The following is an 18,876-nucleotide window of genomic DNA, read 5'->3' as shown; positions in this document are numbered from 1 at the left end:
AAGGACGGGAGGGAAACAGCCGTGTTCCGGGCAGGGAAAAGAGTTTTTCGGGCGTGTGGAACAGGAAGTTAAGTGCGAAGGCCCTGAGGGAGGACAGGGCTCTGGTAACCCGGAGGCTCCACTCCCCAGGACGCCGGTCCTACGCTCCCACCCGCACAGTCCAAGGCCCTTCGGGGCCCCTCGGCTCCCAGGCACCGACCGGCCCACAATGGCGGGCCGGGCTTCCAGACGGCTGGCTCCGCCCGACCCACTTTCCGGAGCAGCGCCTGTCCGCGGAACCCTCCGGAAGGTCACGCTGTCTCCGGACTGCCCCGAGGCCCCTGTCTCCCTTTCCGCCTCAGAGAGCGCCTTAGCCCGGCCAGGGCCCCCGCCTGTGGCCCCAGGCGACCCTGGCCCCGGCCCCGCCCCCGGCCCCGCCCCGGCCTCCGTGGCGTCCCGCAACCGGCCGTCTCTAGCGCGCGTGCGCCCCGACGCCCCCGGCTCCGCCTGGTGCTGGCACCGTGTGTGTCCGCACAGAGAGCGTTTGTTTCTTGGCGCTTCAGGCAGGCCTGTGAGTGTCCGAAGTGTGGTCTCGTAGCCCCCACGGGCCTCGTGCTGTGGCCAGTGGTACTTGCTGTGTCGGGGAGAGGGAGGAGTGTGGGAAAGACCTGGGGTCAAATGCTAGTGCCACTTCCTACTCCCCGAGGCTGGGTGCCCCAGCAAGTGACTTAATCTTTCTGAGCCTTGTCTTTCTCATCCTTCCAGCCTGACCTCACGGGATGGCTTTGAGAATTAACGGAGATGCTGTGTGCGCAGCGGTGGGCTGGGGGGGACGGCTTGCTGAGTGGCTGCTGTCACACGTGGAGTATGTGAGCCTCACCTCTATCTCCCCCTAGGCGTCCTCTATGGCCTCTTTTCTCTCCTTTCTCCCCTTTCCCTTTCTCTCCCTCTTTCTCTGCTTTTCCTTTTCTGGATCTTTTGGGAGGTTTTCTCTCTCTCTCTCTTTCTCCTTCTGTCCTTCTGTCTTGCCATCCTAGCACTCTCATGACACATTCTGGGGGGACAGCAGCTGTACCTTCCTCCCCCCTGTAACTCTCTGGAACGGGCAGATGGTGGAGGCAGAAGCTGGGTGACAGCGCTGGGCTGAGAGCAAACCCAGGTGCTCCCGACCTCTGGTGCCTGCTCTCACTGTTTCCTACCCACTTGGGTGTCAGTGCTGAGCTTTCCTTCTGGGCCTGGGCACCTGGAAGGGTGGAGGTAGGATGGGTCTCTTCAGCCAGCAAGTACGAGGCGTGCTCTGCTGCTGGCCTTCCAACTGGCACCGAGTCCAGTGCTGGCCTGGGAGGGAAGAGGAGAGCTGGGATCGTTTCTCCCCACCGAGACGAGCTACATGTACGTATACTGTAAATGAAATGCGGGGGCTCCTTGTTCAAAAATTATTAAGAATTTCATGATAAAAAAAGAACATTTCAAGATGGCGATAGCAGAGCTTTAAGCTGAGTGTGTGGTCCTTCTGAGTGCAGGGCCCTGTAACGGCATGGGTCACTTACCTATGAGGTAGGTCCTGCCTCCCCCTCCCATAACACTCACCGTTCATTACGCTCAGTAAATGTCCTTATCCCACCACTCCTGGAACAGATGAAGGGGGAGGTTGAGCTAGCTAAGGCTTAGCCCCACCCTCAAGGATTTGGAGGAGCCATGGGAGAAGCATGGATGCCCAGCACGGCATGGGAGAGCTGGGGCAAAGGCTGTAGGCCCTGGCCTAGTGTTCACATACGGCCCCGCTCAGCCACTAACTCTAGAGCCCTGGCTTCACCTCTCTGAGCCTTGGCTTCATCATCTGTAGAATGAAGGCACCTGCCCCCTGGGCTGGGGTGTGAATGAAATGTCATCACAGGTACACAGAGAGCCTAGGCAGCCAGGTGCATAGGACTGACTCTGGGGCCAGGCTTAAGGTTGGTTTTATTAGCCAAGACACTTCAGCTAAGTTGTTCAGTATCTATAACTCAGTTCTTCACCTTTATTTTTATTTATTTATTTTTTAAAAAAGATTTTATTTATTTATTCGACAGAGATAGAGACAGCCAGCGAGAGAGGGAACACAAGCAGGGGGAGTGGGAGAGGAAAAAGCAAGCTCATAGCGGAGGAGCCTGATGTGGGGCTCGATCCCAGAACGCCGGGATCACGCCCTGAGCCGAAGGCAGACGCTTAACCGCTGTGCCACCCAGGTGCCCCATCACCTTTATTTTTTAAAATATTTTATTTATTTATTTGAGAGAGCATGAGTGGGGGGGAGGGGCAGAGGGACAAGCAGACTCCTTGCTCAGTGGGGAGCCCTCTTCAGGGCTCAATCCCAGGACCCTGAGATCATGACCTGAGCAGAAGTCAGACGCTTAACCGACTGACTCCGCCAGGCGCCCCTCAGTTCTTCACTTTTAAAATGGCGGTAACAATGGTAGGGTTGCTGTGAGGATTGTGAGTTACTACATGGGGGTGCTTAGAACAGTGGCCGACACGTAGGAAGGCCCATTAGGTGCCAGCTGTTTTATTTTTGTTTTTAGATTTTATTTATTTACTTGAGAGAGTGAGCGAGAGAGAGAAGGAGCAAGGGGAGGGGCAGAGGGAGAAGCAGACTCCCCACTGAGCAGGGAGCCTGCTGTGGGGCTTGATCCCGGGACTCCGGGGGACCTGAGCCAAAGGGAGATGCTTCACCGACTGAGCCACGCAGCTGCCTCAGGTGCCCGCTGTTTTTACTACACTGTTGCTGCCTACAAAAGGCACAGAAGGTCCAGGTTAATCCATTTTGGGTGGAGGGGAAATAGGAAGGGCTTTTGGAGGAAGAGGTTTGAAGGAAAATGTTCATGGTTGCAGTGAGGGTAGCACATCCCCAACGCAGCAAGCCTAGGGCGCCTGGGGGGCTCAGTCGGTTAAGTGTCTGCCTTCGGCTCAGGTCACGATCCCGGGGTCCCGGGATCGAGCCCTGCTCAGCGGGGAGCCTGCTTCTCCCTCTGCCCCTCACTCCGCTTGTGCTCTCTCTCAAATAAATACTTAAACCCAAAGAAAGCCACAGCAAGCCTGGGGACCACAAATGTGTCATTCAAGTCTTCTTAGAAGCACCTACCATGTGCCGTTTTCCAGATACCAGAGTCAGGATGAGTTTACTGAGTTTAGATATGACCCTGGAGGATTACTTAAGATTTTTGTGTGTGCCTTAGGAAGATTAATTCTTAGCTAAATGCAGGTTCGAGTGGATAGAGCCCCCACCCCACCCCAAAGAGGCTGGTAGCATGAGCGCCAGAAAGCAGCGTTGTATGAGGTAAGGGAAAAACTGAGTTTTGAGGAGGTGGCAACAGACTGCAGTTGGGAGGGATGGGCCTCTGGGGACCCAAGCTACTGGGAACATCACCTATTAGGGGCCAAGCTCCGCACCAACTGCTGGGGATGATGTGGTGAGCAACACAGACTGATCTCGGTCCTCGTGGAGCTTCCCGGTTAGCTGGGATGACCTTAGTGTCCTAAAAGCTAGTAGGCTACTGTGGGAGCATAGGACGAGTCTCGAACAGGGTGGGAGATGGCTTCCCGGAAGGCAGTAACAGGTAAACTGAAGCAGGGGTACCAGCAGAGGAAATGGCAAAGGCCCAGAGGGGGTGGGACTGAAAAAAGGTAAGTATGGGTGGAGAGGAGGAGGGGCAAATGGTGAGTGAGGAAGCTTGAGGCCTTTGTCCTGAGGAACACACTAATGGGTTTTAAGCAAAGCAGTCAAATCTCTTAAGAAAAGTGTTCTGGCTGCCGACATGGAGGACAGGGGTTGGACTGGAGGCTGGGAGGCACTCAGGGCTCTTGCTGTGGTCAAGGTTCCAGACAATGGTGGCTTTGAGCAGGGTGGCAGAGATGAGGTGACGGAGAGGCAGATGGGTTTCTGAGATAGGATGCAAAACTGACACCCTTCCTTCCCTGGCGACATCCACACACCACATCTATATCTCTCAAGAAACCAACATGATATCAACTAACTCCTTGTCCAAGATCCTGTCCTTTTCTAGAATGTGCAGAGCTGGAGGTGGTCCTTCACTGTCAGCTTGGGGAGTAGGATGGGCAGGGATCCCCTGCTCCCTTGAAGGTAGTGGTGGAAGCCTACTCAGGACTTCCCAGATGGGAGTTCAGCTCTCCTGAGATGCTGCCGTCGGGCGAGGTGATAGCCGGCTGGCAGCACCTAGCACACTGATCTAAAGGCTGCAAGCTTGTACCCAACAAGCCAAGGGATGAGAAGCAGCAAGATGTGGTGGGACAAATGCTGACTGCAGCCTGTCTGGTCCAGACCTTGCTCAGTGACCTTGAGCAGGCACGGTCAACGGGTCTGTTCTGCAGCTTTAGCGGATGGAGGTTGGCCTTGAATCTCCAGGGACGGCCAGATTAGAAATCTCCAGGCCTTCTGAGGACAGCACCATGAGAGGGGGACGGGGGCTACAGGGAATTAGGTAATCACATTTGCACATCCGTTAAAAAAGTTCACCTTGATAAAGTAAAATAGCATGGTGTTTCTAGAAGTAATGCTTTTTGACATTAAAAAAAAAAAAAAAAAGGAAAGGCAAGTAGTACAGGCACATGGTGGTTCTGCTGCTTCTACTGAGGAATGAAGCAGGCAACCCTTAGCCTTAGCCTCCAGCACCAGCACCTGCATGACCTTCTGACACTCTCACGTGCGCACACACACACCAAGGCAGAAAAGGGTTTGTTTTTTAGTTTTTAAAGCCTTTTTATTAAAAAAAAAAAAAAAACAAAAAAACCCCCAAAAAACAAAAAAAACAAAAAACATAACACCCAGAACCCCAAATCCGAAAAACCCAAATCAAAATTATTTCCCATTGGAGGCTATTTCTTTTTTTGTCTTTTAAAATTTTTATTACACAAATATCTCCCATTCCCATGTGTCAGAGGAAAGATGTCCTTGCTCCTTCTAAAACCAATAGTGGAGAACGTTTAGAAAACAAAAGTCCAACTAGCTTCCCTCCTTCCCTGGCCCAAAATAACCCCAATGTGTCAACTGAGATAGCAGGACTTGCCCCCTTAATGCTTACATTTAATTTAAAATTTTTAGCACAACATTGTAGAGTGACTCTAAATCAGCAACAAAAAATATATATTTACAATATTTCTTTGAAAAACAAAAAAAAACACACAACCAAACCCTTTAAACATAGTGACTTTAGGAGTTTTATTTATGGAGCAGTTATTTTTTTAATCACCAAGTGATTTTATATTATATATATATAAATTTTCTTCCTTTCCTTTGTGGTTTTTCGCCCCGGTGCTTGGAAAGATGGAGGCGGGGTGTCTGGCCCTGCGGTCTGAGGAGGGCAGGCTCTCCAGGCAAGGCCACATCTCAGAGCAGATTGCAGGAAATGCGATGGGACTCCCGGGATCCTCTGTCCCCAGAGACATTTCTTTCCTCCACGCAGACCAACCCTCACCTCTAAAAACCATATCCCCCCTCACAGTCCTAGAGAAAAAGGAAACCCAGCAAGGGCACATAGGTCCATCTGCTGCCACTCCTGGGCTCCCTTTCCTGCTGACCAATNTACGTGCGCGGTAAAAATGCTTGTTTTTCCAAACCAAAAACAAACAAAAATAAAAACCACACCCCCCTCCCCCAAACCAAACCATCAGCTTGGAAATTTCTGTGGATGAAATGTCCCAAAGTCAGAGGCACTCTCCCGGCACAATCCCTGCTCTGAAGGGGTCTCTCCACCTCCCCTTTTATAAAAAGACAACAAAACGAAACAATCTTTTCAGTACTTTCCACAGGAGCAACCAAAAAAAGGCAGGAAGCTTCCAATTATAGGTCATTAACAATAATATTAATAAGGTTTTTGCTCAATACCCAGGGTTCTTTACAGAGAAGTTCCCCTAACTGAGGCACTCTGGAATAAGTCACTGGCATTTCCTCAAAGTTTCAACCCCAGATCACTGGGGCCTGGAGACCAATGGAAGGGGCAGAGGGTCGGGAGCAGACTGCTGCTTTTACGGTGCAGCCAGGAGGGGAAGAAACAGACACAATGCCACCCCTTACCAGGACCCAGTTTTCTCTTAGGAGGCCATTCAATGCCAGGGTCAAAGCTGGGCTAGGTGGCAAAGAGGGGGCCCCTCTGCCTCTATTGCTTTGGAAATGGCAAGTGTGCAGTTGGCGTCTCTCCTCAGGGCGGCTCACACTTCAGACCCCTGGTGCCTGGGCTCCTTCCCCTCCCCCGTAGGATTTCAGGAGGAGGAGAGCCTGAGACTGGGCTGCAGGAAAGGGGCCAGGAAGGGAGGGGGCTGGAGGACGAGAAGGCGGGGCAAGGTTGTGCTATCGCTATCCTCACAGATGGGGAGCAGAGTGCAAATCCGCGTCTATCATTTATAAGCTCTTGCCACAGGCTGCTACTGAGCATCTCCTCACACACTTAAATATTGACCCAAAAGAAATTCTAACCTTTCCTTTTTTTTTCCTTCTTTTTTTTTTTTTTTAAAGTGCAAAAAGCTCTCTGCTGCCCTAGAGAGAGGATCTTTGGACAGGCCGTTCAATGCAAAGTAAAAGGGGGCAGCTGATGGGGCTCGACACAGGGCGGTGGAGTGGGAGACACCATGCTCCCCTCCCTCCCTCCCTCCACACACACGTGTAATACACTCAGCCACACACACAGAGGCACATGCACACCCCCTTCCACGGCTACAGGCAGAGGGCAGGTGACTGGCTTCAAAGCAGGACGCCCCACCCCCTCATCCTGCCACAAGGTGCCAGATCAGTGAGCCACTGGGGCTAACTAAACACAGGCCTGGGCTCTGGGGGCTACACTACACCGGAGGCCCAGAACCTGCTGGGAGGCAGGTGGGGACCTAGCCAAGTTCTCTGCTCTCCCCAACTTGGGGAGATAGGCTGCTCCCTCTGAGGACACGCATCCTGGGAAAGCCCTGTCCAGGCAGGAAGGAGATACATGTGGAAAGGGCAGTGGGAGGCTAAAGAGGGAGGGGAACAAGGAGATGGTGCCTGTCTCAGAATCTGCCTAGGAAGCAATAAAATGGGGGTGTCCCTGGGGTACACAGTTCCAGCTCCTCTGAAGAGCTTCAACCCCAGTAAGTGCAACAAGGACCTCATAGAGACTAGCGGGCAAGTCTGGGGTGGGGTAACCTCATTACATGAACTATCACGAGCATCGGACAGGATCGAGCTAAAGGAAGGGGGAGAGCATGGACACGGATGAGAGGTTTTAGACACCTCAACAGCACCAGTATGATGGGCACGGGTCTGGCCTTCCTGGGGCTGCTGGCCCCTCCTGCAGAAGCCGGGAGAGTGTGGTGGAGGAGAGACACGCACTGGACACCACAAGGAGAACCTGGCCACGGAGACAGGGCCGCTTTCTTCCCTGGAAATTTGCTCAGAACCAGGCACGGCTGGGGACCATGGATGGGGAGAAGGACCCCAGGGCCCGGCACAGATGACAGTTGCACAGACACCCCAAACTGAGAGCCCGGCCTCCTGGCCGGTGAGCGAGCAGGCGGGTGGGCAGGTGAGCAAGCGAGCAGGCACCTTGACAGCACACAGCCTGTGCTTTCCCCTCGGATTCGGATCAATTTGCTACTCCTTTCTCCTTAGGAGGGAGAGGAGCAGGCAGGTAAGCCTGGTGTCTACCACCCTCTCTGCCCCACCTGTAGGGGAAGGGCTCAAGGGACAGGAGAGCAGAGAGGGAGTGTGACGCTGGCCTCAGAGCCCGTGCAGGGTCGGGGAGAGAGGCTCTCCTGGCTGGGGAGTCAGGGGAAGATCGCTTTCCTGTTCAGTCTGGGCTGCGTGTGTTTTAGCTGATCTTCTGTATCAGCTTCTCGTCAGACAGGCAGTAGAGACTGTTGATGGACAAGTCTGAGATGAAGTGCTCGCAGGCTTTTCGAGTGATCTGCTTGCATCCTCGCAGGTCGATCAAGGTGACATTGGCGATGCGCCGTAGGTAGATCAGGGTCTGGTCTGTCAGTTTATTGCAACCTAGGAGGAAAGTGACCATGAGGACAACGCTGTGCACACAAAGCCACAGGAGCCTGCCTTCGCTGCTCAGCAAAGGCCCTCTTTGTCTTGTAACTACCTGGCTCAGAGACCAGAAGTGTCCCCTGATGCGTCACTCCTCATGGCTGACCAACTGCAGCCGGCAATGGCCATGCTCTTAAGCACCTGACACCTACCTGGGGCCTCCATCCCCCAATCAGTTAAGAGAGAAAGAAATCCATGTCCTTGTCCAGATATGAGGAAACAACTTAGTTCAGTTCAAACAGACCCACGTTCTCTGTTTTACTGGTCAAGCTCCAGGGAGGGCTGAGCCCTTCAGGAGGGACGGGGCACTCTCTGTCATGAAACGTCAGAGCAGGTACCTGCCATGTTGAGCTCTGTGAGGGAGTAGCGAGTGGAAGACCCGACAGCGGTGAGCAGATTGGAGGACTGATCTGTCAGGTGACTGCAGTGACTGAGGTCGAGTCGAGAAAGGAGGGGCATGTGGCGAATAATGAGGCGAAGCGTGGCGTCCGTGATGTCAAGGCCTGCCAGCCGGAAGTCAGTCATATTCCGGAGCTTGCTGCGATTGTCCTGACCTGCAGAGGCAAGAAACAGCCTAGATCAAAACTCTTACCTCTAGTCCGGCTCCAAGGCTGCAGGCAGCTTCAGCTCCTTCCTAGCGGGGGCCTCCTTGCAGGGGTTAAGCAGAGCTGCCCACACCCAGCCCTGCCTGCAGGGAGTGAGCGGGGTGTGGGGGCAGTTTCTAGGAAACCAGACACGTTTTCTTTCTTCCCAGCTGCTAGATTATGCCTCACTTACACAGCAAAAGGGTATGTGTGGAACGCTCCACCCCTCTCCACACTCCCACACTTTTCCAGACCATAATGCAAACAGCTTTTAATGTCCCACCTCAACCATGAAGACTTCACGGACTTCCATTGGATTACACTATCTGGGTTTCAAACTCCAGTACTCCCTAAGACGGATTCCCTCCTCTGCCTGCAGGCAGGCAGATGGCTGTAAATAGCTAATCTGCACTTATACACAGCCCATCACTCTGTTCTCCATTTGCACTCATCCACAGCATCATTTCTGACACTTCCTTGGTTTCTGAGACAAAGTCTGTCAAAAGACAAAGCTACCCTAAGAAGAACACAGAGAAGTTAGGCCCAGAGCATACCTGGTTTATCAGCCGGTGGAGTCAGCAAGTCCCGAATTTGAGGGTCCTTGATTCCTACTGCCCACCGAAGATCAAGGGTCCTGAGAAGGGGGCAGCTGGAGGTGCTGAGGGCAGACACTGCAGACCAGGAACAGCCTGCTAGGAGGAGGTCTTTCAGTCCTACAATGGGAAGAAACAGACACGCTATTACATTTTCTAGCTTTGGTGGTAAAACCAATTGCTTAGTTCCTACCAGAGTAATGTAGTGTGGGTGACTTCCTGTCTTCCTAAGACCTCAAAATGCTGAGGGGAACGAGGCGTTCTAAGGGGCCAATCATGGCAGTATCACACTCAAATCTTTTCAGTGACTGTGCCAAGACGACTCATTCATTGTCTTTGCTGTTCAGGGTCATGACTGATTAACCCAGCTAGTCTGGAGTGGTGCCTTGGGGACTGGCAGTTGGGGGCCCTGGGTGAAGCCCTTGCTATTAAGCAGGAAGATGATAATGGCATGGGACTGCTGCCCGATATTAGCCTACAGCAGTTTTATTTATTTATTTTTAAGATTTTATTTATTTGACAGAGAAAGCGCAAGCAGAGGGAGAGGGAGAAGCAGGCTCTCCGTTAGTAGGGAGTCTGATGCGGGACTCGATTCGAGGACCCTGGGATCATGACCTGAGCCAAGGCACTCAACCGACTGAGCCACCCCCGTGCCCCGCCCTAAACCAATTTTAAGCAGCACTGCCTACAGCCAGCCTTCCCTGCCTGCACACCTGGCAGCCTGTTGACGAGCCACGTCAGTTGTTTCTTGGAGATGTTGGTCCAACTGAGGTCAAGGCTTACTGGCTGCCTCTTGATGATGCCACTGAGAGCCTGGGGTACAATAGCCTTACACCTACTCAAGTCAATTTTTGTCCAAAGTCTCTTGTCGCAGCACCTGTGACAGAAGGAGACAGAAATGGCCGTCAATGACCCAGTACCCCTTGTGGGAGGCTCTCCCATCAAAGGGTGCTGCAGGCTTCTGGGAGAAGCAGAGCACGTGGAGAGCCACCCTGTCTACAAGCAGACAAGTACCACGCCCTGGTTTTTTCGGCCTCAGAGAAAAGGGCTTGTCCTTTACGGCAACCCTACAGGTTAAGTAGTGGATAACTTGACCAGTTCACCAATTTACTCTGGTGGAAGGGCTGAGAACACAATTGTTAGGAACACACAGCAAACAATATACTATAACCCCTCATTTACATTAAAATGATATGGCTCCCACCAAAGCTAGTAGAAGGAAGTATTAAAAAAAAAATTGACTTCTTACTGCCTGAAGCCTTAGGCTTGCCCCCATTCTCTCCCTTGTCAGTCATACCCAGCTGCCTCGGATGCAGGGCATTCCTCAGCACATCTACAACCCATCCTGCCTTGAGCTCTATGACGAGCCCATTACTGTATCAGGCCAGAAGAGGCTCTTGATCACCCGGCCAGGAGAGTCTTCTCCCTGTCTTGGGTTTCTGCTCCAATCCAGACCAGAACTGGAAGGGAAAGGCCTGCCTTTTCACTGCAGTCTACAGTCCATAGGCCACAAACAGCACCGCAACATGCAGGCTTCTGTTTAATATTTTACAGCCCCTGCCGCCAAGCCTGGCTCAGAGTCTGGTCAGCAGGGGAAGGGGAGACAGCACATAATATGAGTCTTATGTGATTTGGCCTGGAAACTGAGGGATTAGAGCCAGGTGGGTCCACTAGCCCTACAAAGAGAAAATACTAGGACAATTTAGGTAGATCACATATTAATTCAGATTTGGGAAATAAACTCGCGTTTGCAAAGAATGAGGTCTTTATTTAAAGACTGAAAATATTTCACCAATGGCGCATTGAGACTTATATGGCAAAAACAAGCTGCTTATGATAGAGCAGTGAATCTCAGACTTTTAACATGTATCAGAAGCCCCTGGAAAACGTGTTTAAAAACAGACTGCCTGGCCCCACCCCAAAGGTTCTGCCTCCGACGTACTGAAACAGGCCCTGAGAACCTGCATTTCTAACATGACTCCCAGCTATGCCAGTGGTCCGGCAGTGGTCTGAGCATCACGTTTTGGGAACGACTGTAACTGATTTGACCCAGATACAAAGGATACGTTATGTCCTAGGGTCTAGGAGTGAAAGGAAAAATAATGCCTCATGGAAACGTTTGTTCATCATCCGGAGGGGCTTCTCCCCCCCCCCAAGTGTCTTACTGTTGAGCTTAAGGAGAAATGGTAGGTCTCATTAGGAAGGATGAATAAGTCTCAGGAAGCTTCAAAACTGGACTCTGCTTCCTGGAGAATGTACTCTGGTCTAGACTTGGGGGTAAGAACAAAAACTGGAAAACTATGAAAACAGTCACATTTTTTGAAAAGCATGTCCACCTCCTTCAGTAGATGGAGAGGTAATTGAGGCAGGGGCAGTCATTTGTGTCACCAGCAACAGGAGTGACTGGCACAGCATAGGCTCTCAACAAATGTGCGATGAATACAGGTTACTTGAGGGGGGAAAACTGATGACTGAAATTTTAGCACAAACTGTACAAATCCATCCCCAAATCAGTTTCATATGTCCAGTAAAGAGAAACGGGAAGTATGGAGCAGGGAGAGGAAGCAAAGGGCCAAATTTCCCCCAAGACACCTGTAGGCACAAGTGGCTACATCTTTAACAGAACCCACTGTCTAGGGAACAGACTGAGTTGGGAACCCAGCAAGCCTTCAGATGCCAAGATGCATGCAGTTCTCATATGGAAAACCTGCCACCTACTCCCGTACCCCTATTCCTGATCCCTGTATCCCTGCTCACCATTTATACCACGTCTTGCACACTCGCATACATTCACAAAGTTCTCTGCGGCTGAGGTAGCGGAAGACAGACATCCAGACCTCCCGCTGCATCCAGCTTTCGTCTCCATCCTGAGCCCAACTGCCCCGGCCATTCAGCCTGGCTGCACCCCCCTCCTCTGCACTGTCATCTTCCTCCTCCTCCTCCTCCTCTTCCTCCTCCTCTCCCCCCAGCCCCTCCTCATCCCCACGCTGGGGGGTTCGGGCTGGGCAGTGCTGCACTAGCACACGGGGGGAATGGCGAAGGTTGGCAGAGGAGGCCGTGATGGCCTGCAGCTTGGGCACAATGGATGTCCCGTGGAGCTCTTTGGTGGGCCTCTGCAGCGTGACAGTGAGGTACGATCCCCGGATCTTGGCTTTCTCAACTTCAGACAGCTCCTTTTTGCCGCTGGGATTGTTCTCCTTTTCCCGTACCATGGTGCGCTCTGTGGCCTGCAGCCGCAGCAACTGCCGCCGTTTGAAGCGCTCATCGCGGCTGGCACTGTGGTGGTCGCTGGGGCCAGCCCCAGGGGATGACCGAGTCACCATACCCCGGGGGGAGACCGGGTCATGGATGAGCTGCAGCATGGAAGTGGGTGAGTGAGGCGGGGGCGTGAGGGGCTCGTCGCAGCTCCGCAGGGGCCGCAGGACTTTGGCTTGCACGGCTTCTTCATCACTCTCTTCCATTTTCCGCTTCTGCAAGACAGGCCCCAAAAAGCCCTGTAAGTGCCTTTCTCCAAAACTGTCTAAGTATACAGTGAGCCTCCCTGTTGTTCTCAGGAGACTAGAAAGCAGACAGATTGCTGCTCTTCTATGGGGAAAGGGGTACCTGCAGGCCACAGGGTGGTCACCTCCTCAGAGTCTGCCATCTGCCGGGTCAGCAACTGAGCTCAAGTCTGTGCTGCAGAAAGCTGATTACAGAACCAACCCTGAAAATAGGTCACTTGGGAAATCTACCTGTGACAGAAAGGTTTGTGTCCAAGTATAGAGAGGAGTGAGATCCAAATTTGGGCTGCATGATTCCACAGCCCACCTTATACATCTCTTGCCCCAAATTCTGGGATTATAATTCCCTGGATAAAGATATCCTTTAAAGAGGCCACAACTTTACCCCTATGCAATCTGACCATTTTTAATTCTGTCTCTAATTTAGCTCCTTCACCCTGGAGATGCTTCTGATGGTAGATGCTTGTGGTAGAAGCAAAGCAGCCTACATATACCGTTTGAACTAGGACACAGAATGTGACAGCAGTAAACACCACTTTTAGCTCCACCAGTATCTGAGCTGGACTCTACCAGGCTGCTGCTTCCACTCCGCACCCCACCCCATCCCTAGAGACCAACTGCATGGAAGACAAAGCAGAGAATGAGAACCTCTGTGGGGAACTGCAATGCTCCAGAGGCATCTGCACTGGATGAAGAAGAGGAACTTGGTTTCAGTGAAGCCAGAGGCTTCCACAAAGGCCCTTCCACAAAGGCCCACAGCCTCATCCCAGGCCACTTGTCTCTTTCTGGAGCCCACCGTGACTCTGCTGTGATAATGCCGAACCAGTGTTCTGCTAGGGATCAGCGAGCAGTGGTTCACATGTTCCTCAAGGAGACAGTTTCTGTCCCTCAGAACAAGCCCCGCTCCCTCTCCTCTGTACCTTCTTAGAGCACTATGGTTGGAAGAGAATGACCACCTTTTGGGTGCCGGCTCTCACAATGCAAGAAGGTAACACTAAAACACAGCATCTGTCAGCCCACCTGTTACAGGAGGGAGGCAAACGCCCACCACTACCCCTGCTGCCGCTGCCGCCAATGAAGAAAAATGTAAATGCTTCCAGTATGAGAACCTGAGGAAAGGAGAACTTCAGCACTAGTCAACTCTAAATCCCTGCACTCCCAAGACAGTTAGACTGAAAATTCAACTACCTCAGTGCCCAAGTGGGAAGAAACAGAAAGAAGACAAGGAAACTTGTCTCTACTCCTGTGCAATGGACCCAGAAGAGACCACCAGGGCCAGGATGGTTGCCACCAGGCCAGCTGCCTCCTCCGCATGTGCCCTCAACAGGTCTTGTTCTTGCTGGTCTGTGTAACCAGAGTCCTTTTGGCCCTTTAGCACTACCCACTGGGCCAGCAACCTCCGCTACTCAGGGCCAAGGTCATGGCACTGGTCCCCCTGCAGGGAGGGGCTACCTCCGTAGGACATATTTGGGCACATGGGCAGGGCTTTCCACAAGGCCACAAAGGTGAAGAGGACAAAAATGTGAGCCTGCTTAACTGGAAACTCCAGCACACCACTGTACTTACCAGCTGCCTCAGGTCACTGCCTTCCCTCTAGTTTCATTCCTAGGAGCGACTGTGTTCACCTCATTGCCCTCCTCAAACAACCCAGCTATGCTGTCTCTTTTTCTAGGGTCCCAGAGTGTAAAAGGACCTCAGCAATTTGCAGACCCCAAGTGGAATAGTATTCAGTTATACAAAAACAACAAAACAAAAACATTAAAAACTAAGACAAAAGAAAAAAAAATTAACCAAAGGGTGAAAAAAGATACCATAGACAATACAAAACAATCTCTGTGGGTCAGAAAAACCATGTGAATAAAGTTGCAAAGGCAAACGCATTCTAGCCATCCCCCAAGCCTGGTGTTTCCTTTCTTCTCCAGTGAAGTCTGGAAAAAGCTCCCTTACCTGGGCTTTCTCTGAGTTGTCCTCCTGGTAGCACTTTGGACACTCCCAGCAATTTGGCAATTCCTCATTAAGCAGCCCCTCTCCATCCATCTAGAGTAAGACAGGGATGTTAAAAACCAGCTCATTAAAATCAAACAAACAAACAAACAAAACAAAAATCCCAGCCTTTTTTGTCCTTTTTTAAAAGATCTTATTTGATAGAGAGAGGGCACAAGAAGGGGGAGTGGCAGGCAGAGGGGAAGCAGATTCTCTGCTAAGCAAGGAGCCCGATGTGGGACTCAATTCCAGGACCCTGGGATCATGACCCCAGCCAAAGGCAGACACATAACCCACTGAGCCATGCAGGTGCCCCACCCCAGCCTGTTTCTTAAGGCTCCTTTATCACACAATTAACAGCCACATGGTTGGGAAGAAAATGGAAGTTACTTATTTGTAAACATGTTGGCCCACAGGGGAGGAAAAAGCCAGCCACTGGGAGACTGGCCACCCTCACTCTTGGTTACTTGGTCAAAGTTAGATTCCATGAAGAGATTCCCAAGAGTCTGGGTCAATGTGGGGTCTCTCCTGACATAGAGATAGATGTATACGGATGTATGTATATATATATATACACACACACACATACATACATACATATAGAGATCTCTCCTGACACATTTATTTTCCTGAGAGTCCCCTGCCACTTTGCAAAAGGAACTGACCACACAATTCAGAAGGTGCAAGACCTCATCTTGATAGTGGGTCAAATTATGGCTGCTTGGGTTCAGACACTAGTGGCCTAGTCTCTGTGACACTGTGTTCTCAGCTGTAAAGTGGGGATAAATAACAATTCCTATCTTACAGGGTTGTAGTGAGGCTTAAATGAATTACCTGTTAAGTGTTTAGGAAAATGTTTAGCATAAACACTTTGTTTACCAACATGGAGATGATACCCTATCTTACTGATCCTAAGATGCATATTTTTTCACATCTGAATATTTCTAAAATTGGGCTGCTTCTCACAGTATCTTATAATCACTGTCAGCCAGGTGGCAGTCATCATATAGTTGTCACCCTTGGAAAAATCAACAAAATACCAGCACCAATGCCCTTTAGATTGAAAGAAATATGAAGAAATAGGGTAGACCTGACTTCACAGGGCTGTCTTAAAGATGTAAACAAGAGGGGTGCCTGGGTGGCTTAGTCAGTTAAGCATCTGACTCTTGATTTCGGCCCAGGTCATGACCTCAGGGTCCTGGGATCAAGCCTCACACTGGGCTCCATACTCAGCCGGGAGTCTGCTTGAGATTCTCTCTCTCTCCCTCCCTTTGTCCCTTCCCCTACTCATGTGTTCTCACTCTCAAATAAATAAATAAATCTTTAAAAAATTTTTTTAAAAAGATGTAAACAAGAGAAGGCATGTAAAACAGCGGTTCCCAGGGTGTCTGGGTGGCTCAGCTGGTTAAGGGTCAACTCTTGACTTTAGCTTGGGTCATGATCACAGGATTGTGAGATGGAGCCCTGCATCAGGCTATGAGCTGGTAGTGGAACCTGCTTATCATTCTCTCTCCCTCTGCCCTTCCCCTCCTCCCTCTCACAATCAATCAATCAATCAATCAATCAAACAAACAGTGGTTCTCTACCCCAGCTACACATTAGCATCATTTAAGGAGCTTCTGCACACACTTAGGCCCATGGTCCATGCTTGAAGAGTGGACGTGACCTCTTAAAGACTTCAACTTCCCTTTTACTTTTTCTTAGAGGTCCTCAAGTGCATACCAAGCCTGATACAGAATAAGCACTCATTAAACATTAGCTGATACTATTACTCTCACCATCTTTCAGGAACTCATATCCAGAGATACAATGAAGTACACACAGCAGAGATGCTTAAAGGCACGGGTCATTCCAAAATAGATCAGGCAGTTCCACAATGGCCTGGGTCTCCGAATACACTCTCTGGAAGCCAGACTGCAAGCTCCAGGAGGATAGGAACTGGAACTATTATTTTGCGTCCTGGGCTACCCTCAAGGTCTAGCACAGTGGCTGACACACAGACATCTGAATCAAGGACAGATGTTACACCATGACATGACCCACAGTTGATGGTCCACATCAGGGATGCTGGTAGCCTCTTGTGACAGATTCTCACTCTCTGCTCCACTCAGTGCCTTCAGACACTCTACCAGCTGAGGCCTCAGGGGCCCCTTAGGCCTCTCCTCACCTGGAGGCAGCCAGGATGAACAATCTCATTGCAGATACAGCATTCCATGAGTTTCTTCTCGAAGTCCTGTGTCTCCTCATTTTGATCCACCTCTCCACAGAGGGAACACGTGACTGAGTGAGGCAGTCTGGGCTACAAGAGGACAAAGATAGAAGCCAAGAAAAGAGCAGACTTAGATCCTTATCAGTTCAGCTTCCCTTTAACAAGATGGGTGATTTACTTCCTGTAATTCTCTTGGGAACATTCAGGGAGCATGGAAACCTGTGAAGAGAGGTTTCTGGTAGGGAAACCGGCAGAGGAAGAAGATAGGGAGAACAAACCAGCTGAGAACTAGAGACAGAGACCAGTTTACTCTCACCAGTCTGTCCCAGGACTCACAGGTCCCTCCTTTCTAATCCACTTAAAGAGGGACAAACAGCAGTGATTTGCCCTTGAAATACGGCTATCTCATCTGAAAACTGGGCGCGCAAGGATGAAAATTAAATAGGATCATTTTTAGTATTAGATATCTTCCTTCTGAAACCAGAGAGAAAAGGGATAAAACAAAGCAAGCCAAAGAGAGAGAGAGAGAGAGAGAGAGAGAGAAACTTCTCCTTTCCATCTCTGAAATCTCAACAACTCTCACTATCGTACTTCAGTCCCTTTGGCACCACCCCTCCCCTCCCTCCCCCAAGTGCTTTACCCAGCAGGCCACTTACTGCCAAGCACTGCCGAAGGACACAGGACTGCTTCATGCGACCAGGCCCCCCAAACTTCTTCATGTCCCTGCAGTAGTGGCAGACACCACACTCTCCTTGCACACAGGCTTTGCATTTCCGACAGCGCACTCGTCTCCGCCTGGCTCCTGACACTATGGGGGAGGCGGCAGCTGGCCTCACAGGTGTCAACCGAGGAGCCGGTTTCATAGTGTGAGGCTTTGTGATGGGGATGGTAGGAACCCGCACCTTTGGCCGGGCGGGGAATTTAAGCTGGAAAGAGAAAGCAGTTGAGGTAAAATATATCAAGTAACTTTAAGGACTGGAGAGGGTAGAAGATTACACAGCTTGGCAAACTATGGCCCGTGGGCAAATCTGCCCACTGCCTGTTTTTGTAAATTGAAATCTGACCAGAACACAATGACGCTCATCTATTTACATATTGTCTATGATTGCTTTCACGTGCAATGGCAGAGTTGAAAAGTCGCCACAGACAACTGTATGGTCTGCAAAACCGAAAATATTTATTGCCTTTATTATATTTATCATCTACGTATTTCCTTTACAGAAAAGGTTGACAATCCCGTCAGGCTTTTTACTTCAGCCACATCCCTCTCACTCTGCTGAGTTGTGACATTCCCCCCTCCCTGAAGCTTTCTATGTACCAAAGTCACTCCAGGGGCCCTCCAATACTTCCTCATCCTGAATATTACTACTCAGAAGATACTTGTAAAGAAGGCTATAAAGTACCTGAGGGTGAGATGGATCTTGCTAATTCTTTATTATTCTGAATCTGGTACATAACAGACACTCCTATAGCCCTCAAGTGTAGAATATATCTCTCAGGCATACGTTTATAATTTTATTACTTCTATTTGTCCTGGTGATCTTTTCAAGAACAAAGACTAGGTCTTTTAGTTCTTTAATTTTCCATGGTACCTTAACACGTTTCTGACACAAGACATTCAACAGCCAGAAGTGACTAAACTGTTCTGAGGCAGTCTCACGTGGTCAATCATAGGCTAAGTGGGACGACTCCACCTAGGAAGTGGTTCTTTCAAGGTATCTTTCACAGCCATGTACCTAAACACTCCTGGAATGTGGTTCTGCAAATTTCAATGAGGGAACACCAAAGAAGGGCCTATGTATTTGCCAGACCCATGGCCAGGATCAGAATGCTAGCCCTTACTTTTATTTAATAAATAACCTTGACAAAGGACAATATGCGAAAAAATTATACAGGACCTAACCGAAGAGGCATGAAAATTCATAACTGACAATTATTAGCTAACAGGTAATTCCTTGCCTTCTTTTTTCAATCT

General features: G+C 50.5%; 1 protein-coding gene across 1 annotated transcript in view; it reads right to left on the bottom strand.

Moving 5' to 3' along the window:
- Positions 1-6,018: 6,018 nt before the first annotated feature.
- KDM2A (lysine demethylase 2A) overlaps positions 6,019-18,876 on the bottom strand; it is a 105,653-nt gene continuing 92,795 nt past the window's right edge. Inside the window, exons 14-21 of the mRNA XM_008709072.2 lie at positions 17,558-17,827; positions 16,860-16,991; positions 14,657-14,746; positions 11,967-12,679; positions 9,923-10,086; positions 9,171-9,329; positions 8,371-8,586; positions 6,019-7,990 (exon numbers count right to left, since the gene is read on the bottom strand). Coding sequence (XP_008707294.1) covers positions 7,809-7,990; positions 8,371-8,586; positions 9,171-9,329; positions 9,923-10,086; positions 11,967-12,679; positions 14,657-14,746; positions 16,860-16,991; positions 17,558-17,827 — 1,926 coding nt within the window. The 3' untranslated portion in view covers positions 6,019-7,808. The remainder of the gene's footprint in view (positions 7,991-8,370; positions 8,587-9,170; positions 9,330-9,922; positions 10,087-11,966; positions 12,680-14,656; positions 14,747-16,859; positions 16,992-17,557; positions 17,828-18,876) is intronic.

This window comes from Ursus maritimus, unplaced genomic scaffold (assembly GCF_017311325.1).
Source record: "Ursus maritimus isolate PB19 unplaced genomic scaffold, ASM1731132v1 scaffold_23, whole genome shotgun sequence".
NCBI classification, from domain to species: Eukaryota; Metazoa; Chordata; class Mammalia; order Carnivora; family Ursidae; genus Ursus; species Ursus maritimus.
This window is presented reverse-complemented; position numbering and strand designations above follow the sequence as displayed.